The sequence below is a fragment of the Hyperoodon ampullatus genome (genome assembly GCF_949752795.1).
Source record: "Hyperoodon ampullatus genome assembly, chromosome: 10".
In the NCBI taxonomy this organism is placed as follows: domain Eukaryota; kingdom Metazoa; phylum Chordata; class Mammalia; order Artiodactyla; family Ziphiidae; genus Hyperoodon; species Hyperoodon ampullatus.
Genome location: NC_136923.1, coordinates 91,666,331 through 91,690,889, shown reverse-complemented (window position 1 = coordinate 91,690,889; position 24,559 = coordinate 91,666,331). Strand labels below are relative to the sequence as shown.

The 24,559-nt window shown below is 39.5% G+C and overlaps 1 protein-coding gene across 4 annotated transcripts in view; it reads left to right on the top strand.

Moving 5' to 3' along the window:
- KDM1B (lysine demethylase 1B) overlaps nucleotides 1-24,559 on the top strand; it is a 51,982-nt gene that overhangs the window by 3,816 nt on the left and 23,607 nt on the right. For 3 of the 4 annotated variants that reach the window (XM_079713851.1, XM_079713853.1, XM_079713852.1), the window contains exons 5-10: nucleotides 2,325-2,441; nucleotides 11,995-12,033; nucleotides 15,314-15,518; nucleotides 17,711-17,895; nucleotides 20,920-21,096; nucleotides 21,471-21,545. In XM_079713851.1, the coding sequence (XP_079569977.1) occupies nucleotides 2,325-2,441; nucleotides 11,995-12,033; nucleotides 15,314-15,518; nucleotides 17,711-17,895; nucleotides 20,920-21,096; nucleotides 21,471-21,545 (798 nt within the window). The remainder of the gene's footprint in view (nucleotides 1-2,324; nucleotides 2,442-11,994; nucleotides 12,034-15,313; nucleotides 15,519-17,710; nucleotides 17,896-20,919; nucleotides 21,097-21,470; nucleotides 21,546-24,559) is intronic. The other variant, XM_079713854.1, reaches the window with a different exon arrangement.

The following is a 24,559-nucleotide window of genomic DNA, read 5'->3' as shown; positions in this document are numbered from 1 at the left end:
TTAATTTAACTTTATATCATTTTTCCATCTAGCCGTTTTTTGAAAACCTATTTTAGCAATTGCATATATAATATAAATATAACATCATTTAATAAATAATTTGCTAATTTATTTAATATTACAGGTAATTTGAGCTTCTCTCTGCATACTTAAAATTTTTTTAATTGAAGTGAAATTCACATAACTATTTGTAAAATTTATTTTATTTATTTATTTATTTTTTGGCTGCATTGGGTCTTCATTGCTGCAAGGGGACTTTCTCTAGTTGTGGCTAGGGGGGGCTACTCTTCATTGCAGTGTGTGTGCTTCTCGCTGCGGTGGCTTCTCTTGTTGTGGAGCACGGGCTCTAGAGCACAGGCTCAGTAGTTTTGGCACTTGGGCTCAGTAGTTGTGGCACACGGGCTTAGTTGGCTCTGTGGCATGTGGGATCTTCCTGGACCAGGGTTCAAACCCATGTCCCCTGCTTTGGCAGGCGGATTCTTAACCACTGAGCCACCAGGGAAGTCCCCACATAACTTTCAATTCACAAAAAATTCACATAAAATTAACCATTTTAAAGTGTACACCTCAATGGCATTTAGTACATTCACAATGTTGTGCAACCACCACCTCTGTCTAATTCCAAAACATTTTCAGCATCCACAAAGGAAACCTGTGCCCATTCAGCAGTCACCTCCCATTCCTCCCTGCCTTCAGCCCCTGGCAACCACTAATCTGCTTTCTGTCTTTATGGATTTACCATTTTGGATATTTTATATTAAGGAATCATGCAGTATGTGACCTTTTATATTTGACTTCTTTCACTTAACGTAGTGCACTTGAGAATCATCCTTGTTGTAGCATGTATTAGGACCTCATTCCTTTTCATGGGGGAATAATATTCCACTCTATGGATCTGCCACATTTTACTTATCCCTTCATCTGTTGATGGACATTTGGGTCATCTCCACCTTTTAGTTAACTGCAAACAGTGCTGCTGTGAATATTTGTATACAAATATTTTTGAACATCTGTTTTCAGTTCTTCTGGGTACATTCCTAGGAATGAAATTGTTGGATCATAGTAAATCTATGTTTAACTTTTCGAGGAACTGATAACCCTTTTCCATAGCTAACTGCTGCACCATCTCTCATTCCCACCAGCAATGTATGAGAGTTCAGATTTCTCCACATCCTCACCAACTCATGTTTACCATTTTTTTAAATTATAGCTGTCTTAGTGGGCGTGAAGTGGTATCTCATTGTGGTTTTAATTTGAATTTCCCTAATGACTAATGCGTCTTTTCTTGTGCTTGCTGGCATTTGTATATCTTCTTTGGAGAAATGTCTATTCAAGTCTTTTGCCCATTTTTAAATTGGGTTGTTTGTCTTTTTGTTGTTGAATTGTGAGTGTTCTTTATCTATTCTGGATACTGGGCCCTGATCAGATAAGTGATTTGCAAATATTTTCTCCTATTCTTTAGGTTGTCTTTTCACTTCTTGATAGTGTCCTTTAGTGCACAGAAGTTTTAAATTTTGGTGAAGTTCAGTTTATCCATTTTTTTCTTTTGATGCTTGTGCTTTTGGTGTCATATCTAAGAATCCACTGCCAAATCTGAGGTCATGAAGATCGATTCATATTTTCTTCTAAGAATGTGATCATTTTAGCTCTTTACATTAAGGTGTTTGATCCATTTTAAGTTTAGTATGTGTGTTAAGTAGGGGCCCAACTTCATTCTTCTGCAGATGGATATCTGCATGCTTTTTTATTTTGGAATAATTTAAAATTTATAGAAAATTTGCAAGGATAGTACAGAGTTCCTGTATATCCTTCACCCAGTTTCTCCTACTGTTATCATCTAACACACCAGGATTATATTTTGAACTAAGAACTTAACATTGGTACAGTACTAATAAGTATATTACAGACTTATTTGGATTTCTTCAGTGTTTTCATTAGTGTTCCAGGATGCAATCCAGGATACCACATTGCATTTAGTGTGATACTTTTTGATGCATTTAGTGTGATACTTTTTGACTACCTGCAACTAAATTTAACTCTGTTTCTTTAGGTTAGAGCTAGAAAGCCATTCTGACAACAGTACTAAGATCCCCTTTGCACTTCTCGGGGCCTGAGCTAGTATTGAATCAGAAATTAGACTGATGGGGTAAAAGTGGATTTTATGGGTGGCCATGGCGCAAGGGGAAGAAAAGGTATTTACTTGGAAGTGCTGAACGGTTGTTGACCAAATCATGTGAAGAAGATGGCAAAGTGAGAGGTGGAAGATAGAAATGCTAGCTCACGAGGTGCCGACCCATTGATCTTGACTTTTACTTTCCATCTAGGTTCAATGTACAAAACCTGAGTGTAGAAAATGGAGGCAACTTACCAAGGAAATCCAGCTAACTCCACAGATAGCAAAGACGTACCGATGTGGTATGAAACCAAATACTGCTGTTAAGGTATGATCTCTGTTGGTTTTCCTTTTGAATTAATTGATGTGTTAATTTAGTTGTCAGTAAATAATAATGGTGTATATTTTTCAATAACTCTGTTGATCATTGTATCAGGATTATATTGTCCTACGTATAACAGAATCTTAACTACAATGGCTTAACCAATTAAGGCTTTTATTTTTCTCTCATTATAAGCACTTTAGAAACAGGCAGTCCAGAGTTGGTGTAGGTATCCAAGGAAGTCTCCTTTTAGTTTCCAGTTCTGTCACAAGATCATTACTGCACTGTCAGCCATCATTCCAACTTAAAAGCAGAAAAGATGGGAAAGGCTGGGGTATCCCAAGCCAAGTCTCTCCCTCTTTTATTGGGAAACCAGGAGCTTTCCTGGAAGTTCCAGCAGTAGATTTCTATTTATAGCTCATTGGCCAGAATAGTATCATGCAGCTACTCTGAACAGCAGTAGGGACCAAGGAAGAAAATATTTTATAACTGTTGCGTGTTTTATATTTTATAAAATATTTTATAACTGGAAGAAAATATTTTATAACAGAATCAAAATTAGGATCCTGTTAGTAAGGCGAAAAAGATATATATGTTTGGACTGTTAGCAGTCTTCCATAGTTGGTATAGTGTGCCTGTTTTGAGATTTGTTAATTACTTCGCGTTTAAAAATGTGTTAATTGCTTAAATGTGTTAAAGCATTCATCTACAAAATGTCTCTAGTTCCATCAGTACATTAAAGAATATTAGGAATCATTGTAATCTCAGAAGCAAGAGGCTTTCTTTTTTGAAAATTTTGATTTAATTCACATAGCATAAAATTCACCTTTTTAAAGTATGTAATTCAGTGGTTTGCTGTATATTCACAAAGATATGCAGTTATCACGAGCAAAATATTTTCTTTTTAAAGAAATGATGAAAAGCTCTATAAAGTTTATGATCAAGTTTTTAAAAGCCTGGGATTTAAGATACAAATATTATTAAAGTGACTCATAATTATTGTAAATATATTTGGAAGATTTTGCAAAGTGAAATGGTGAGAAAAAGGGTATGAACATTTAGGAGTTCTGTGTTTTATTGTTTTAAATTTTACATAATTATTACATGAATATAATCTCGGGTTTTAAAAAAGTGAATTGAGGGCTTCCCTGGTGGCGCAGTGGTTGAGAGTCCGCCTGCCGATGCGGGGGACACGGGTTCGTGCCCCGGTCCGGGATGATCCCACATGCCGCGGAGCAGCTGGGCCCGTGAGCCATGGCCGCTGAGCCTGCGCGTCCAGAGCCTGTGCTCCGCAACGGAAGAGGCCACAACAGTGAGAGGCCCGCGTACCGCAAAAAAAAAAAAAAAAAAAGTGAATTGAATATATGTATGTATATGTAAATATATACACACACATATAATATACAAATAAAAAATGAAAGTGCCCCTTAACTATCTCTTCCTTCCCACCCTAATAGATAGCCATTCTTAACGACTTATTTATCCTGCTAGAACTTTTTTTGTGCTTTGATTATGTACTTATGGTAGGCACTTTTTTTTTGGCCGCGCCACGTGGCAGGTGGGATCTTAGTTCCCCCACCAGGGATCGAACCCGTGCCCCCTGCATTGGAGGCACGGAGCCCTAACTACTGGACCGCCAGGGTAGGCACATTTTTTTAAGGCACTTGATACAAATATCTAAAACTTTTTAAAGGTTTAAAGAACTATAGCTCAGAGTGATCATTTTATCAAAACCTTACCTACACTGAGTGGTGATATTTTTACTAGATGTAAAATTACGTGTTATTTTTTAAATTGAGGTATAATTACATATTGTAATTACATGCACAGATCTTAATTGAATTTCGTTGAGTTTTGGATAATGTCCACACTACGTAGCCAGTACCCCAGTCAAGATGTACGATGTTTCCACCACCCTAAAAAATTCCAGTCATTTCCTTCCCTCCCTCCAGAGGCAAACACTATTTAGATTGCCATACCCTAAACCGAGTTTTGCCTGCTCTTGAACTTTGTAAAATGGAATCAGTCAGTATATATTTTTTAGCGTTTGGTTTCTTTCACCGAGTAAAACAGCTTTTGAGATTCATCCATGTTCTTGCATGGATCAGTAGTTTTTTCCTTTTTATTGCTGAGTAGTGTTCCATTGTATGGATGTATCATAATTTGTTTATTCTCCTGTTGAAGGGTATTTGTGTTGTTTAAAATTTTTTGCTGTTATGAATAAATCTGTATGAACATCCTGTGCAAGTGTTTTTGTGGACTTATGTTTTCATTTCTGAAGGGTGAATACATAGGAAATTGCTGAGTCGTATGGTAAATTTATGGGTAAGAAACTACCAAATGGTTTTCCACAGTTGTTGTACCAGACTACAACATTTGGTGGTGGTACTTTTTTTTTTTTTTTAATTTTAGCCATTCTAGTGGGTATGTATTGTTTTATCATTGTGGTTTTAAAATGCATTTCCCTGATGACTAGTGATGCTGAACATCTTTTCATATGCTTATTGGCCATTCATAGTTCCTCTTTGGAGAAATATCTGTCCAAGTCTCTTAAAAATTGGGTTTGTCTTGTCTTGTAGGAGTTCTTTATGTAATCTGGAAATGAGATATGTTACCTTGAATATTTTTCCCTGTCTTTGTCTTGCCTTTTCATTTTCTTAATAGATCCTTTGATGAGCAGTTTTTAAATTTTGCAGCCTAATTTATCCATGTTTTTTTTTTTATGCTTAGAACCTTTTGTATTTTTTCTGCAAAATCATTGCAACTTTCAACTTGCACAGACAGTCTCCTATGTTTTCTTTGAGAAGGTTTATTATTTTAGCCTTTATATTTAGGACACTAGTCTATCTCAAGTTAATTTTTGGTTTTGATGTAAGATATAGGTCAAGATTCAAATTTTTTTCATATAAATATCTAGTTGTCCAAAAGACAATTTTTTTCCCATTGAATTATTTTGACAACATTATAAAAAAGTCAGCTGGCCATACATGTAGCCAATTTCTGGACTCTATCCCATTGATCTCTTTGTTTATCCTTAACCCAATACCCTGCTGTCTTGATTATTGTATCTTTATAGTAAGTCAGGTAGTATAAATTCCTCCAACTTTTTTTTTTCCAAGATTGTTTAGGCTATTTTAGGTCCTTACATTTCTATAAAAATTTTATCAACTTGTCAGTATTTACAAAAACTTTTGGGATTTTGATTGGAATGCATTGAAGCTATAAATTATTTGAAGGAGAATTGACATCTTTACATTTTTTTGTCTTCTAATCCAGGGGTCAGCAAACTATGGCTCATGGGTCAAATCTGGCCCCCTCCACCTGTTTTTGTAAATAAAGTTTTATTGGAACACAGCCATGCTCATTCATCATGTATTGTGTATGACTGCTTTCATGCTACAATGGCAGAGTAGTTGCAACAGAGACCATGTGATCCACAGAGACTAAAATATCTACCATCTGGCCTTTTAAAGAAAAGGTTTCCCCAAATGTATGGACACAAAGTGGGGGCAAGGAGACGGTGGTGGTGGTAGGATGAATTAGGAGATTGGGATTGACATATATACCCTAATATGTATGAAATAGGTAACTAATAAGAACCTGCTGTATAAAAAAATAAAATAAAATTCAAAAAAATAAATAAATAAAAGGTCTCCCGACCCCTGTTCTGACCTATGGGTGTGGTCTGTCTCTCCATCTTTTCAGGGTCTTTAATTTCTCCCAACAGTGTTTTCTAGTTTTAAAGGAGAATGTATTCTGTTAAATTTATTTCTAGATACTTATTTTTTCTGTGATTGTAAGTAGAATTTATTTTTAACTTTTCAAATTGTTTGTTGCAATTATATAGAAATACGATTTAATTTTGCATATTGACTTTATACCCAGAGACTTTGTTGACTTCACTTTAAATTCCATTTATATTTTTGTAGATTTTTTTGGTGGGAGGAATTCTGCAATATCAACTGTGAATAAAGACTGTTTTGCTTTTTTAAAAAACTATCCTTTTGCTCATTTTTTTAACTTACCTTATTGCATTGGTCAGGACCACCAGTACAGAGCTGAATAGAAGTGGAAGAGCAGACTTCCTTGCCTTGTTCCTGACCTTAGGAGTGATGTGTTCAGTGTTTTATCATCATGTGTAATGTTGGCTGTGGCTTTTCACAAATGCCCTTTATCAGATTGAGGAAGTTCCTTTGTATTCCTAGTTTGCTGAGAACTTTTTATTATGAAAGAATGTTAGATTTTGTCAAATACTTTTTCTGTATCTTTTATGATGATCATACAGTTTTTCTCCTTTAATCTTTAATGTGGTGAATTACACTGATTCTTGAATGTTGAAGCAACCTTGCATTCCTGGGGGGAAAAAATTCCACTTGTTCTCAATGTATTATCCTTTCATTGTATTGTTGGATTCAGTTTCCTAATATTTTATTAAGGATTTTGTATCTGTGTTCATGAGGTTTAGTCTCTGTCATTTTCTTTTCTTGTAATGTTCTTGTCAGGTTCTGCTGTCAGAGTTACACTGGCTTCATAAAATGAAATGAGAAGTATATCTTCCTTCTCTATTACTGAAAAGTTTGTGGATGGTTAATATTATTTCTTATTTCGTGTTTGGTACAATTCACTAGTGAAGCCATTTGGGCCAATTTTCTTTGTGAGAAGTTTTGAAATTACAAATTCAGTTTCTATAACAGATACATAGCTACTTAGGTGGTTTATTCTATCCATTTTAGAACATTGTGTTTTTCAAGAAATTTGTCTGTTTCATCTACACTGTCAAGTTTGTTAGCTTAAAGCTGTTTGCAGTGTTCTCTTAATTCTCCTTTTAATGCCACTGGTATTTATGGCGGAATCCTTTTACTGTTGATATTGGTGATTTGGGAGTGAAGAGTGGAAAGCGTTGATCTTTCAGGGTCAGGGGTCAGGGTCCCGGAATTAACAAACCCTGTTCTAAAACCTTTCAGTTTAGCCCTAAATTGATTCTTGAGCTCAACCTCCAGTGTAGAAGACCTCTCTGAGGGATAGAAGAGAAAAAAATGGGAGGGGGCTTACCCCGAGGGAATGGGTAATTGATTTTCCAGACTGAGTGGGTACAGCAAAGGAAATTGGGGTTTGAGTGATGAAGGTACCGTGAGCTTGTGTGGTGAAGGGCATGTCCAGCTGGCGGGAACAATATGGTTGCACTGAACTTAACCAGCACCTGTGCTCCAGATTACTTCTCAAGGGAAAAGCAGACTCAGTAGCATGTTATTATAACGTTTGAAGAAGAGTTCAGCCAAGGAGCAGTCAAAAATAGCAGACTGTTTTAATAGACACTAGCCTTTGGGTCATTTTCACTCAACCTGTTTCTGCGAAGTTTCTGAACAGTTCTAAAAATATATATATTGGAATATTTGCATACTAATGTTACCTTACTAAAAATTAGGTGTGATTTTTTATATGAAAAGTTCACATTAAAATCATTTTGTGCTGTGCTGTGCTTTGACTAGCTTTGGTTTAACCACTGTTTAGAGTTATCCATAATCTCTCCTCTTTTTCACTTGCTGATAATTGAATCTAACTTTGACTTCATCTCTACTAATTGTTCAGATTATCCATGTCGCTTGTTTTGATTACTTGATTTTTCTTCAGGTGTGTCATTTACAATTTCTTCAATTTATGTAGTTTTTGAAAAGTCTGTTTTCTTTAGAATGAGTTTGTTTTCAGACAAATGATATTTGGTTATCATTGAAAAATTCAAGCAATATAGAAAAAAGATGATTAAAAAAATTCATGCAATCATCATCATGAAATAACCATTATTAAATGAGATTCATTCAAGAGAATTCATGCATGTATACAAGGAGAAGGCCTGGCAGATAGATAACTTCATATCAAGGAGGAGTACTGTGCTTGTTTTATGTAAAATGATTCAGTTCAATACAACAGAATTTAAAGTCAGTAGAAGAAGCCAAAGTGAAATAAGAAATTGCTGGACATAGGACAGTTATTTCTTCATCTCAAGAAATAGTGGTTTCTAAAAACTCCCTAAAAGGTTAAGAAGATACATGATGAGGATAAGTTGGAATGGCTCTAGCTTTTTAACAAAATTGCATGTTTCAATTTTAGGTTGCATCAATTGACACCCTGCTAAGACAGAGGGAAAAGTAAATGACACCATACTTCAGCCCACCTCCCCTTTTTCTCTCTCCCATTTTTTTTTTTAATGTATTTATTTTATTTATTTATTTATTTTTGGCTGTGTTGGGTCCTGGTTTCTGCGCGAGGGCTTTCTCCAGTTGCGGCGAGTGGGGGCCACTCCTCATCGCGGTGCGCGGGCCTCTTACTGCTGTGGCTTCTCTCGTTGTGGAGCACAGGCTCCAGACGCACAGGCTCAGTAGTTGTGGCTCACGGGCCCAGCCGCTCCGCGGCATGTGGGATCTTCCCGGACCGGGGCATGAACCCGTGTCCCCTGCAGTGGCAGGTGGACTCCCAACCACTGCGCCACCAGGGAAGCCCTCTCTCCCATTTTTGTTAGGGTTTTGCTGTTTTGTGTTAGTTTAGTTTGCTCTGTTGGAATATCACTGTTTTTCTATGACCATATCCCATTCATTGTTTACTCCTGCACTTATATGCAATTTCTGCTCCCCACAATTTCTGTTACTACAGTTCCTTCTATCCCATTATTTTGATTCATCACCTGCTTGGATGTACTTTAACATCAAGTACTTTTTTCCAGGAGAGCTCTGAGGTGTCAGAGTCCTTGTTTTTGAAAAACTTAAATGCCTTTCTCTTCTGCCATCCGTCTTCAAGTTGAAGGCTTTGTGATCTTCTTAGATCCCAGCCTCTAAGGATGGTATCACATCTTTTAAATCTCCCCCCACCTCGCCCAAGAAATCCTCCTTTGAGACTTTCCTGCTCCATTGCGATTGATTACCACCCATAGCCTGAACTTTTGAAATATTTATTTAAATGGTGTTTATTGACCCAGAGTCCTTTTGGTTTTCAGTTTGGTCTTCTGTCAAGGACAAAGTCTGGAAAGGTTTATTTGTAGAACAACATTAAAAAGAATTGTAGCAAACAACACACACTGTTTTGGAGCTTGCTTTTTGTCATTTAATATTTCTTAAAGATGCTTCTTAAAGATCTTTACGTATGCTTCAGTATGTAAAGATCTCTTTCTCTTTAAAGACTATGTAATAAATAGTCCACTGAACGGATATGTCATGATGAATTTGGTATGATTGAAGGGCATTTAGGTGACATTTAAACATTTACTGTTAGTGAGAGTGCTGTAATGAATAGCTTTGTATCTGTGCTATTTTTCAGTGTATTTGTAGTATCAGTTCCTAGAAATAAAATTGCTGTGTCAGAGTATATCCAGTTTTTTGTTCGTTTATTTGTTTTTTTTAATATTATTTATTTATTTTTGGCTGCATTGGGTCTTAGTTGTGGCGCGCGGGATCTTTCATTGCAGCACGCAGGCTCTTCTTTGTGGCATACGGGCTTCTCGGGCTTCTCTCTAGTTGTGGTGTTTGGGCTCCAGAGCGCATGGGCTCTGTAGTTGTGGTGTGCGGGCTCAGCAGTTGCCCCGCACGGGTTCAGCTGCCCCGCGGCATGTGGGATCTTGGTTCCCCAACTAGGGATCGAACCCGTGTCCCCTGCATTGGAAGGTGGATTCTTAACCACTGGACCACCAAGGAAGTCCCTATCCAGTTGTTTTTAATATGAAATAATTCTTAGACCCATAAGAGTATTTATAACTTGTGTGTGAGGAATAAAAGATGAAGGTGAACACTCACTGTGTACCCCCCAACCTGGTTTTAGAAACAGACCGTTACCGGTGCCTCTGCAACTCCCTGGGTTCCCCCCAGTAGTTTTCTTCCTCTGCCTCTCCTACAAGAGCAAACAGTATTTCGAATTTTGTATTTATTTTTCCTCTGCTTTTTGTTACAGAGTTGATAAATAGGTATGAAACCCTAAATAACATGTAAAGTTTTGCATATTTTTATATTGGTTGTAAATTGTATCCTATTGTGTGTATTCCTCTGCAGCTTTGTTCTCTTACTTAACGTTGAGGTTTTTCAGCTGCATCCATGTTGATGCCTGCAGGTCTGGTTCATTCATTTTCCCTGCTGTGTAGTTTTGCATCGTGTGAATCTACCCCAACATGTCTATTCTCCTGTTCGTAGGTGTGAGGGTTGTTTCTGGTTTTGGGCTGCTACACACAGTGCTCTGTGAGCGTTCTTGCACGTCTCTCCTAGCTCATGCACACATGCAAGAGTTTCTCTGGAATATATTCCAAGGGCCAGATTTCCCAGGCCATATGGTATGCCAGTCTTCAGTTTATTTAGGTAACTTTTTTTCATTGAAATATAACATACAAACAGAAAATGCACAAGTCAAAATGCATGGCTCAGTGAATTTTCAGAGTCCCCATTTAGCCAGCGCCCAGTAAAGAAACTGAACACTTACCAACCCCTCAGAAGCCCCTTTGCACCTCCTTTCACTCACAGAGTCCACCCCTTGCCTCCCCAGAGTAACTACCTACTAACTCTTCTCCCCCGTGCAAGTACTAACCAGGCCCACCCCTGCTTAGCTTCTGAGACTAGAGAGACTAGGCACATCCAGGGTGGTATGGCTGTGGATCTCTACTTACCCCTCTGACATAACAACACTATGGCTGTTTTGCTTGCTTGTGAACTTCATGTGAATGGAGTCAGACAGTATGTATGCTCTTGGGTCTGGTTTCTTTCACTCACCATTATGTTTGTGAGGGGCATCCATGTTGTAACATGTAGCTGTAGTTTATTCTCTTGACTATAATACAGTTTATTTCTCCATTCTACTCTCAATGGACTTCTGGGTTGTGTTTATCCTCTCTCTCTTACAAACAGTGCTCCTTTGAACATTTTCTAATCCTTCTCTTGGTGCACATGGATGAGGGTGTCTCTAGAAAATACAGGTGTGCCCTGTTTTATTGTGCTTTGCTTTTTTGCGCTTTGCAGATATGCATTTTTTTTTTTTTTTACAAATTGAAGGTTTGTGGCAACCCTGCATTGACGGTTAGCATTTTTAGCAATAAAATATTTTTCAATTAAAGTATGTATGGTAATTTTTTTTTGCTATTGCACACTTAGTAAACTACAGCATAGTGTAAACATAACTTTTATATGCACTGAGAAACCAAAAAATTCGTTTGAGTCACTTTTATTGCAGTATTTGCTTTATTGCAATGGTTGGTCTGGAGCTGAACCCACAATGTCTCTGAGGTATATCTGTATAGCAAGGCTGGAATTGCTGGGCATATATACAAGATAATGCCAAATTATCATGCATTTAAAAGTTTCGTATTTTGTCAAATTGTTCTCCAGAGTGGTTACATTCTTTTAGATTTCCAGACATCCTTACAAGAGAGGCAGTCTTACCCGCACCCTCATTCATGTGGTGTTTTATCACTTTTTTTTTTTTACCAGTCTAATCAGTGAAAAGGGGTATCTTATTGAAGGTAATTGACACTTAAGACTATATTTTATAATTAAACCTAATTAACGCTTGTTTTTTGTATTGTTTTTTGCAGCCTGAGACCTCAGATCATTGTTCCCTTCCAGAGGATCTCGTGAGTATTTCTGCATGTTCTAGACTAGAGTGCGTCACACCTTCAGTGATAAGTGCTATAAGTAAATGGCAATAACAGTTTTATGAGTATCGCTCTTTTTTTGGTTGCTGATCCAAGGGGTTTTAATCTAACAGGATAACATGATGAAAATGCTAGCAATAGTGGTATTGTGGGTGATCCTCTCCCAACTTAAAACAAAAATGTTATTGCTCTATGTTAAAAGGAAACAAAAAGGAAGAAACGGACACCTTGCCTTCCTACAGAGACCAGACTTATTATACTTGTTTTTCAAGGGCGACTTTATGACTTTCTCTCCACTTGAATCGTTCCAGGAAAAGAACAAGAGGCCCATAATTTGATGGTCTTGGCCCAGATTCAGCTGTGAGAGTGTTCTTATGTATTCTGACCTCAGCATAACTGCTTTGTCCCATCCCTGCCCAGATGTGGAAGGGGAAGCAGCTGGCAGAGCCTCATCACATTTCATTTGTCTTAGGAAACTTTGCCACCTGAGCTGGCCAATTTTGCCACATAGCTAGATCCAATAGCTGTTTCAGAAAATGATTTTTTAAGATTCTGAGTTTCTGAGTTATTCTGCATTACAGCGATCCAAGATAGTTTGTAGTTTTTCTAGGTGTCTGAAACTCACGGACTGTGACTGATGTTTAGGCAAAGGGAGAATTGACACCTAGCATATCTATTCTGTTACATAAAGGGCTGTGTGAGATGCCCACGCGTGTGCGTGCGTGCGCACACACACACACACAAAAAAAAAACCAGTTGTACCGTCAAACATTTCCATAGTAAAGCAGTGGCCTAAATAATTTCTGGATTTAGGGTAGACAGGATGACATTACAGAAAGAAAGGAAAAAATAACTTTAAATACACTTACAAATACCTTAAGAATATTTCCCCTAGTATTCAGACCATTTTGCATGCAAGGAGTCTGAACTTTAGGACAGAGGCCATATTCTTGGGATATAAGAACTTTAAAAAGCTTGGAAGAGTCCCTGGATATTCATCTGCCCGTTATTTATTTTTGTCTTTGGTTAAGAAAGAGTCCGGAGCAGGTTTATAGCCATGTCACCTATACCTGCTACCCTTTTTCTGTTCATATGGATTCTGGGGTTACCTTTAAAGCAGTTTCTGAATTTTGAGTGCCTGTATTAGTTTCCTAGGGCTGCCGGGACAAATTGCCACCATCTGGGGGGCTTAAAGCAACAGAAGGTTATTGTCTCATAGTTCCAGAGGCTATAAGTCTGAAATTAGGGTGTTAGCAGAGCCGTGTTCCCACTGAAGTCCCTAAGAGAGGATTCTCCCTTGCCTTTTCCAGCTCTGGCATTGCCAGCAACCCCTGGCATTCCTTGGCTTATAGCCACGTCACTCCAATCTCTGTTCCATCTTCACATGACCTTTTTCCTCTTGTGTGTCTCCCGGTCCCTGTGTCTCTTCTCTTCTTATAAGGACCCATTAGAGTGAATTCAGGGCTCACTCTACTGCAGTGTGACAAATTACATCTGCAAAGACCTTGTTTCCAAATAAGGTCACATTCTGAGGTTCTGGGTAGACGTGAATTTGGGGAGACAACTTTTTAACCGAGTGTAGTGGGCATTTCATTAAATATGCTAATAGACTGACTATATCCAGCACAGTTTCTAAAGTGGTTTGTGTATTAAAAGCGAGAATGGAACATTTGATGGCATATCGACAAAATTATATAGTCAGGTGTGCGGAATGGTGAGTGTGCTGACACACTCGGAATAGCAAGACCACGTGTTCGTTTACTAGTCACTGAGTTTCTCCTACTCTAAGCCAGAGGCTGGTTGGCGCGCCCTCAGGTGGGCTTCCAAGGGGAAGAAAACCTGGGGCAGGTAGCGATGGCAGGGTCTCTCTTGGGTCCTGACTTAATTTCCCAACACAGCTGCAAGGCCCAGGAAGTGGGTTAGAATGGGAAGCGCTTGGGTGCGTGGTTTGTTTTCTTTTTTTCCTCTCTTTTTTCTCCCTTTTTTTGGGTTGGTTTACTTTATTTTATTTTGGGGGGTCCTTGTTTTTTTAAGGCATCTACATTCTGCCCTCTACTTGGTCCATTTCGAGTGCCAGGATCTGAACACCCAGTTTTACTCTGAGCCAGGAAGGGGGTCCATAGAGGCAGCCCTGGTGCGTTGGAGAAGGAACTGAAGCTTTCCTTCTTTTTGGTCCAGCACAGGCTGCTCAAGGGTAGCCAAACCTAAAACAAGCCTTGAGGACAAAGAATGCAAACTGAAAAGGCTTCACGGGCCGGGCAAGTAAAATAAATGTGTGAAGCAGCTGGGAGTAACTTATGGGGTGTGTTAGGGTTTGTAGTAAGCTGAAAAATGCTTGCCCCAGATTTGGACTTTGAAGGGCATATAAAATGCATCTTGAGTTCACAAACCCCTGCTTGATGGCAAGTGGCATTTGTGTGGAGCCTGGATAACTAACATCAGAGGGTCCCTGAGCCCAGAGTTCTCCTCTATCAGATTCCTAGAATTCTTGGAGCATGCATTCAAGATCATGTTTAGCAAAGGCTGCCTAACATAGGATATGTGGCAGTTTCGCTTTAGAAGCCAGGTAAATTTTATTTTTATCACAATAGTTAGTCATCACGGGGCTGCTTTGATCGAATGACTCCGTATGTTAAATCAGCTCTGGAATATGATCACGTATTTTAAGACTGAAAATAGCTTTTTCAATTCAGTTCTACATGGAGCATTTTATTTTGATGATTGTCATGTACTTTTCCCTCTGAAGTTTTTTTAGTAGCCTCTGGCAAAAAGCAGTACTGTTTGGACTGCTACTCCAGAGAATTGTTTTTTCTGCTGAATTTTGTAATTTCAGTTATCTTTAGATCCTCAGTTAAAAGGGGGAAGGGATGGTTGATACATGATTACGGAACAGAAAGAAGTTTCTCATGTCAGACTTAAACAAACCTGGGCTTGCAGTATAGTCTGTGGGGGTAGCTTTAAGACTTACCTGGTGTTGGTGGGGTTTTTTGAGGGAGGGAAAGTGGGAGGCCATTGCTGAAGATCTGAAAAAACTCGGCCTAGGAAACATTCTCTCCAGGTCTCATCAGGCATTTTTTGTTTCTAAATCTTCCTGTGCAGAACTCTGGTCTAGGACTATGGAGTGGGAGAAGGCAGAGTAGAAGGGTTAAGGACGAATGAGAATGAATGGCACGACGAGAACCATCTGTCCTTGGCTGACTCTGCACGTACATTTCTTGTTTGCCGTTGACCCTCTTCGTTTTGCTCTGCCCCCTTGCAGAGAGTGTCGGAAGTTTCCAACCATTGGTGGTACTCCATGCTCATCCTACCTCCTTTGCTGAAAGATAGCGTGGCAGCACCCCTGCTCTCTGCCTACTACCCCGACTGCGTTGGCATGAGCCCGTCCTGCACCAGCACGCACCGCGCGGCCAGCGACACCAGTCCTGGGAAGCTGGAGCACTCCAAGGCAGTCCCCTCTGTGCTGGGTGAGAGCTGGTCCTGGCCCTCCCTGCTTTCCCTCCTCTCTCCGCCCTTGCCCTGGAAATATGTGGGTGAGCAGAACGGAAAAGATTTTTTTTTTTTTTTTTTTACGGTACGCGGGCCTCTCACTGTTGTGGCCTCTCCCGTTGCGGAGCACAGGCTCCAGACGCGCAGGCTCAGCGGCCATGGCTCACGGGCCCAGCCGCTCCGCGGCATGTGGGATCCTCCCGGACCGGGGCACGAACCCGTGTCCCCTGCATTGGCAGGCGGACTCTCAACCACTGCGCCACCAGGAGAGCCCAAGATTTTTTTTTTTTTTTTTTTTTTTTTTTTTTGCGGTATGTGGGCCTCTCACTGTTGTGGTCTCTCCCGTTGCGGAGCACAGGCTCCGGACACGCAGGCTCAACGGCCATGGCCCACGGGCCAAGCCGCTCCGCTAGATGTGGGATCTTCCCAGACCGGGGCACGAACCCGTGTCCCCTGCATCGGCAGGCGGACTCTCAACCACTGCGCCACCAGGGAAGCCCCAAGATTTTTTTTTTAAATGTGTGCAGCCTGCTGCAAAGCACCTCATTATTTCATGGATCTGGTTTCACTGTGGATCACTCATATCATCTGTATATATTGGACAGTTAATTTTTCCCTCAGTCAGTGGGAAAGCCTGTAACACTTGTCTAGGAATCATGCCTATGGAGTTTAATGAGCATTTCTTTGAAAGTTGGATAGCTGCATAATTTGATGATAATACCTACTCACTCTGACATGCCAGAAGAAAGTTTTGACTCTATGAGCCACCCTTCTTTTTTCTCCCTGAGTCTTTCTGCTTCTAATTATGCCATTGCTAATCTCTGCCAAACAACCCACTCCTGAAAAAACTTCAGGTCAAGGCAGGCAGACTGATAACCATTTACTTTAAAGCGATCTTTAAAATTCTCTGTCAGAATTCTTGGTGTACAAGCAAGAATTGTAGATCATCTCCTGCACGCTAACAAACTTCATCTTTGATGGTGCAAGTAGATTTTGACATTGTAGCCCTATCTTAAGGTTTTTAACTAATAACACTGGGCCCTCTAAAAATGCAGGTGTGGTCAAAATCAAAGCTGAAGTGATAAATCCCAGTGTTAATGAAGGAGGAATAAAACAGGCAACTCAGATACCATTAGTGTCTACATTTATGAAGGACAGTTTGGCAGCATGAATCAAAAACCTTAAAATAGATGTTCTTTGGATGTAGGAATTTATCCTAAATAAATTATCAAAGATTATCAAAAGTAAGTCCAAAGATTTGTGTGGCATTGTTTATAATAGTGAAATAATTGGATGAAATTTAAGTGCCCAGCAATAGGGCAGTGGTTAAATAATAAATAAGATAATAGTATATGTCCATTGAAGTCATATTTAATGACATGGGACATTGTTCTTGAAAAGCAGGTAGGAAAAAACAGCCTTTTTATTGCATTTTTTTCTGGCTTTGTAAGAAAAAATGTCAGTTATATTTATATTCTCTATTCAAAGAAACAGAACCAAGGTTAGACTATACTCCTAAATGCTAACACCGCTCAAGGATTATCAGTGGTTAGTGATTGTTATTTACTTCTATGACCCTATTAATTTTATAATCAGAAAAATTCCAATGAAAGTGTCTTTTAAGATATATATCCATGGAGACTTGGCATTCAGTTGGGTTTGGAATTTTGGTCTTGCAAGATGAAGATGTTCTGGAGATCTGTTGGAAAACAATGTGAATATACTGAACACTACTGAACGGTAACACTCAAACATGATTAAGATGGTAAATTTTATGGCACATGTTTTTTTTAACCACAATTAAAAATTTAAAAAAAAAATCCAGACTTCCCTGGTGGTCCAGTGGTTAAGACTCCGTCCTTCCAATCCAGGGGACACAGGTTTGATCCCTGGTTGGGGAAGTAGATCATACATGCCATGTGGCGTGGCCAAAAAATTAAAAAAAAAAAATTCCATGCCACAGAAATTGAATTTTTGAAGAAAGAATGGGAAAAAAAATGTTTAATTCACGCCTATTTTGTCTAACTGGACAGAGGAAGTGGAAATATTTATGTAGGACAGACTGGGGAGCTTGTCTAGGCTCTCCTTTCTGGTTTCTTTTTGCTCTTCAATTTAGCCAGATTTAGAATTTACAGCTTGTGAGGTTTGCCCATTCTGCGTCTTCTCTCAGTTCCAGGCATGAACCGGTACTTCCAGCCTTTCTACCAGCCCAACGAGTGCGGCAAAGCCTTGTGCGTGAGGCCAGACGTGATGGAGCTGGATGAGCTCTATGAGTTCCCAGAGTATTCCCGAGACCCCACCATGTACCTGGCTCTGAGGAACCTCATCCTCGCCCTGTGGTACACTAACTGCAAGGTGAGTGAAGCGTGCGTTAGCCAGCAGCACATGGACACAGACTTCTGTTAAGGAGAGAAGTTGCTTTGTCTGTGGACAGAAACTTTGGATCCGGGTGTCTCCACCTCAGGACTCTTGATATTTGGGTGGATATTCTCTGTGTCGGGGCTGTCCTCTGCATCGTAGGATGTTTAAGCAGCATCCCTGACCTCTACCCGCCACATGCCATAGCACCCCCTTCCCCCAGTTGTGACAACCAAAAATGTCTCCAGATATTGCCAAATGGGGGCAAAGTCTCCCCTTCCTGAGAACCACCGCTTTAGACCATATGTCATCAGAATTCCTCACTCTCTAGTTATATGGTGTGCAAAATTTGGTTCAAGGAGTTCCAATGACAATACCAGGAGAAAAAAGAATAAAACATTAAAGACTGGATTATAAACCCCTCGAGGGCAGGGATTCTGACTCACCTGGTTATCCTCAAGCATCTGAGACCAGTGATTCGCTTTTTGCTGGGACTGCATAAATGTTAGGGCCCTCACACAGTGCCAACCTTGAAAAGGATGAAGATAAATTAGAAGGGTGGGCAGGGTGGGACCACGAGTTTTTTGTTTTTTGTTTTTTGCAGTACACGGGCCTCTCACTGTTGTGGCCTCTCCTGTTGAGGAGCACAGGCTCCGGACGCGCAGGCTCAGCGGCCATGGCTCACGGGCCAGCCGCTCCGCGGCATGTGGGATCTTCCCAGACTGGGGCACGAACCCGCGTCCCCTGCAACGGCAGGCGGACTCTCAACCCCTGCGCCACCAGGGAAGCCCTTGTTTTTTTTTTTTTGAAGCAGAGGCTTTCCAGACCGTAGTGTTTTTCCAATTTATTGATTTCTTCTGCAATTATCTGAGTGACTGCTGAATGCAGAACATTTTACAAGACTGCCAAAGAAATCTTGGTTAAAGAAAGATATTCCAGTTCCACCCTGGTATTTCACTGAATTAGACTCCAGTCTGAGATGACTTGATTAAGTTATGGCTATAAATGCAGTTTATATGAATTACACCCAGGTGAGTGGGTTGGGCAAGGTAGAATTATTCATTTCCTCTCCAGTAGGCTTGAGGGAGGTATTCAATAAACATTTGCTGAACTAAACAAAACTGTGGTCAGAATTTCCTGTCAGTAAGTTGTGAAGATGCACTTTTCAGAAACAGCCTTGGGTTCATTTTTCTTCCCATTTCTTTTTAGTTGACTTTGAAATTTGACTTATACAGGAGAAGACTCTTATAAAAAAACATCCTCCACTTATCAGTGTGGATCTATTTTAATTTGTAATAAGAAGATAGCAAGTATTGTATCTATTTAATACTCTAGTGGGAAAACTCAAATATGGTAGCTTTAAAGGGGTCAGACTTTGAAATGATTTTTTAAATCTTTATTTATTTATTTTATTTTTATGGCTGTGTCAGGTCTTAGTTGTGGCATGCAGGATCTTTCTTTGCAGAGGGCAGGATCTTTCATCGTGATTTTTTTTTAATGTCATGAATACAAACACGTGTTTTAATCTTCTGCAGCAATCCAAGCCAATGTTGTACATGTTATTTCTTTCACATTTTGAGTATATAGTCATCTTCCTGTGTTCAGGTTCTGTTGGAGCTGGGGCCTGGGGACAAGTAGAGGAAAGGCCGGGGTGGGCCCTGTCCCCCCTCCGCCACCGCCCGCACGGCCCAAGCCTGTTCTAACTTCGTGACACTGGGCAGAGGCCACATTACTCTTGAATCTTTGAAACAGACCAAGGCCTTGCCAAAGCTGCTGGGGTGAAAAGAGAAAGGCAGTGTCTTTTTTTTTTTTTTTTTTTTTTTTTACAAGTTCCTAAGTCCATTCCCCCCATGTCTTACCAGTGATGAGTATCCAGCTTTTTCTGCTGCCAGTGCAAGCAGCATCCTGGCTTTCTGTAATGGCCTTTGTTGTGTGGCTTATTGAGTCACGAATATATTTGTGGTGTGGTCTGCCTCCACACTCCCCGGGTCAGTCATTCGGGTCAGTCATTCTCTGCGAGGGGAAACTTAGGTGATAAAACGCAGATTGCTGTGTGCTGCTTTCGTCCCTTTCTCCTTTTTTTCGTTCGCCAGCCAGACCTTCCTTTGGTCTTACTATATATCTTAGTGATAAATGATGGATTCCAATTACCTGGAGAGGTTTGTTTTTTTTTTTTTAATTGTAGTAAAACACACACAACATAAAATTTACCATTTTTACCCTTTTAACCATTGTAAAATGGATAATTCAGTGGCATTAAATACGTATACAGTATTGTGTAACCATCACTTCTATGTAGTTCTAGAACTTTTTCATTACCCCAAGGGGAAACTCCACACCCATTAAGCAGAGACTCCCCATTCCTCCCTTCCCCCAGCTTCTGACAACTACTAGCCTACTTTCTGTCTCTATAAGATTTGTCTGTTCTGGGTATTTCATATAAACGGAATCATACAATACGTGGCCTTCTGTAACTAGCTTCTTTGCTCAGCATAATGTTTTCAAGGTTCATTCCTGTTGTAGCATGCATCAGCACTTCATTTCTTTCTTTTTTTTTTTTTTGCTGTACGTGGGCCTCTCACTGTTGTGGCCTTTCCCATTGCGGAGCACAGGCTCCGGACACGCAGCGGCCATGGCTCACAGGCCCAGCCGCTCCGCGGCATGTGGGGTCTTCCCGGACTGGAGCACGAACCCACGTCCCCTGCATTGGCAGGCGGACTCTCAACCACTGCACCACCAGGGAAGCAGTCATTTCTTTTTATGACCAAATAATATTCCATGTATGGATAGACCACCTTTCCTTTATCCTTTCATCCACTGATGACACTTGGTTGTTCCAGCAATTTGAATAGTGCTGCTGTGAATTTTTTTTGAACCTATGTTTTTAGTTCTTTGCAGTAAATACATAGGAGTGGAATTGCCGGGTCATATGGTAATTCTACATTTCACTTTCTGAGGAACCAAGAGTTGTTTTTGGTTGGTTGGTTGGTTTTAACAGTTTGGTTTTATTTCCAAACACAGGAAGCTCTTACTCCTCAGAAATGTATTCCTCACATCATCGTCCGGGGTCTCGTGCGCATCCGATGTGTTCAGGAAGTGGAGAGGATACTTTATTTTATGACGAGGAAAGGTCTCATCAACACAGGAGTTCTCACCGTCAGCACCGACCAGCATCTTCTTCCTAAAGATTACCACAACGTAGGTGACTGTAGCTCTAGCAATACTACCACCATCGGTCATGATAAATGCTAGTACATTAATGTTCATAATACAAGTAAAACTCCTGTAAGCACTATAAAAGTTATAAGGCAAGACTTTTGTAGAATATGCATTTCTCCAAGGGAAGAGAATATCAATCACTATTCCTCTAGGCGGTAGAAAGGAGGAAGGGCTGACTCAGGACAAGTACTAATGTATTCTTCAGGGAAATAACTTGTACAGACAGGACATCAAGGAAATACAGATGAACGAACGTTGCTTGGCAGTTAGTACCTTCTATTACATTGTTTTCATTGCTCTAATTGGATTTTTTTTCTTTTTCCTTTCTCTTTTTTTTTTTTTTTTTGGTACAGAAATCAGTCATCATTATTGGAGCTGGTCCAGCAGGATTAGCAGCTGCTAGGCAACTGCATAACTTTGGAATTAAGGTAAGATTTGGGGGACATGGAGGCGGAAACAGATGATTAACTGCTCCTTTGGTCCAAATGTTCTAAGACTTGGAAACTAGTTCCTGATTTTAGCAAAGAATGCTAAATACATTATATCTTTATATCTTTACAATAGATCCTAGAAAAGATACAAAATTTGAAATTGGTTTAATTAAAGAAAGGTAGAGGAAATAGAAACTCCAGCAGCTTTGGACAGGATTTTAGACAATGATGGGCAAGACACAAGAGACTCTAAGATGATATTAAAGCAGAAATTCTTGGGACTTCCCTGGTGGTCCAGTGGTTAAGACTCCGCACCCCCGCTGCAGGGCGCACGGGTTCGATCCCTGGTCAGGGAACTAAGATCCTGCATGCCATGTGGTGTGGCCAAAAACTAAAATAAAATAAAAAGTAAAATAAAAAAAGCAGAAACTCTTGACATGTCATTATTGACACAGCAGTGAAGAAAAAGCCCTTGTTTCTGCAATAGTTTGAGACAACAAATAGCAGCTTGGATATTCACCATTTCCTGCATAAAAGTTAATGAACTATCCAGTTACATTTTCTTATGCGAATCACACTTTGAACCTTACTCTGGAAAACAAAAATCTTTGCTTTTGGAAGCAGGATTGAATTAGTTAATCCAGGGTTAAGACAGAATTATGTGACTTTTAAAGTACTGTATATTTTTGAGGTAGCCTTCTTCTCCAAGGAGAAGGATATTATTTCTTTTTATCTAGTATGTTGCCTTATTCTAGTTGTTCAAAATTAGCCAAAATAGAGACAATTACAAAAAAACAAAAATTGTGCAATTCAGTATCTAATTAAAATTAGCCAAAATAGAGACGATTACAAAAAAACAGAAATTGTGCAATTCAGTATCTAATTTCTGTTAGATTCATTCAAATCTTCCAGATTTCTGGGACTTCCTATGTCTGACTTATTTCTCCTTTTTTAAAAACTTGTTTTGCAAGGACTTTGGTCTTCTGTTAAACCAAACGTGAAAATCAATTTGGTAGAATTGAATTAGTCTTTTGCTGTATTCTCTCTGGCTGAAAGAAACAACTTCTTTTTCACAACATTTTTCTCTGCTGGAGGAGTTTCGGCGATGAGAAAGTTTTCAGTGGCTCTGCCTAAGAGGTTTTCCTTTTGGTGGAATGCAAGACCTACGTCTTGGATTATATATATATTGCTGACAAAACAGAAGAATCTGAGTTGAATGTATAAGAAGTGTGTTTGCATTTCAAAATATTGTCTAAGTGGTATTAAGCTATGAGGTGTTTTAATTGGTCATTTATGTATTTCAGCATTAGATATTAGGGCCAAGGTTTCTTGTTCGTTTTTCACTTGGGAAACCCACAGATTATGTTACAAGGAAGGTTAGTCCTAGCCAAAGTCTAGGAAGGGTGCTGTCTTTAATGTTCAGCCTTCCTCTTATAGACTAAAAAGAAACTAGAGACGGATGGTTCTGAGTTCATCTGAAGTCAGAGAAAGAAGGTGGGGAGGGGAGAATCACAAGCTGTAGCCTTTCTAGTTGGAGAAAATGAGAAATATAGGTCCAAGGAAGAAGAATATTCAGGGGACCTCTGTTATTCTCCCCTTTCTCTAAGGAGACCCTGGAGAGGCCACCCCTCTCCCTCGTGGTTAGGAAGTAGACTCCTCCTAACCTAAGAGATGGTTAGCTCGGGGAACCTCCTGGAGCAATTGGAAGGAGTGCTTTTAGGGATCCAGAAATGAAAGGACTGGTTTTGCCCTGAAGAGGATTCACATTTTCAGTTACTACAGCCAAGGGCAGTGAAGCTCTTTGAGCCACAGGGCTGTCCACCTAAGAGCAGCTCCCACCACCACCAGCATCAGAAATTTGGAGGAGATAAAACGGTCTGGGTATGGGACCAACCTGCTTTGGCCAAGCCTGTGAGGCCATACTTAGATATAATGACATATGTTTTTTTTTTTTTTTTAATAATAGTCATAGGGAAGTTAAGGCCTGTTTACAATGCTAAAGGAATTTTGCTACAGACATAGATATTTCATAGGACAAAACCACCTCTTTAACTTAGTTTTTAAGAGTGCCTTTTAATTTTTAAAAGGAATACTTTTTTAATTTTTTTAACGGAATACTATTTAATAAAAGCTTTCAGTATGCATTTCACATGCTAGTTCATCCAGTCTTATCATTTTGGGATTTGAGAGGAAACAGTTTGAGGGGCTTCTCCAGAAGACCACTCACTTACTCCTTGCTAGAGCCTGGGTTGTTTGTTTTTAACATCTACTTCAGCTCCTATTCACACTGCCCTCCTTTTTTAAAAAATTTATTTTATTGAAGTAGTGTTGATTTACAGTGTGTTAATTTCTGCTGTACAGCAAAGTGATTCAGTTATACATATAGGTATGTATACATTCTTTTCCATATTCTTTTCCATTATGGTTTATCACAGGATATTGAATATAGTTCCCTGTGCTCTACAGTAGGACCTTGTTGTTTATCCATTCTATATATAATAGTTTGCATCTGCTAATCCCAAACTCCCAATCCATCCCTCCCGCTTGGCAACCACAAGTCTGTTCTCTGTGTCTGTGAGTCTGTTTCTGTTTTGTAAATAAGTTCATTTGTGTCATATTTTAGATTCCACAGATAAGTGATATCATATAGTAGTTGTCTTTCTTTCTGACTTACTTCAGTTAGTATGATCATCTCTAGGTCCATCCATGTTGCTGCAAATGGCATTATTTCATTCTTTTTTATGGCTAAGTAGTATTCCATTGTATATATGTACCACATCTTTATCCATTTGTCGTTCGACATTTAGGTTGTTTTCATGTCTTGGCTGTTGTGAATAGTGCTGCTGTGAATATAGAGGTGCATGTATCTTTTTGAATTATAGTTTTGTCTGGATATATGCCCAGGAATGGGATTCCTAGATCATATGCACACTGCCCTCTTTTTAAAGTTGTTTCTCTAATAATATAATAATACATTAACCAGATATGAAACTCATTTAACAATGTCACTG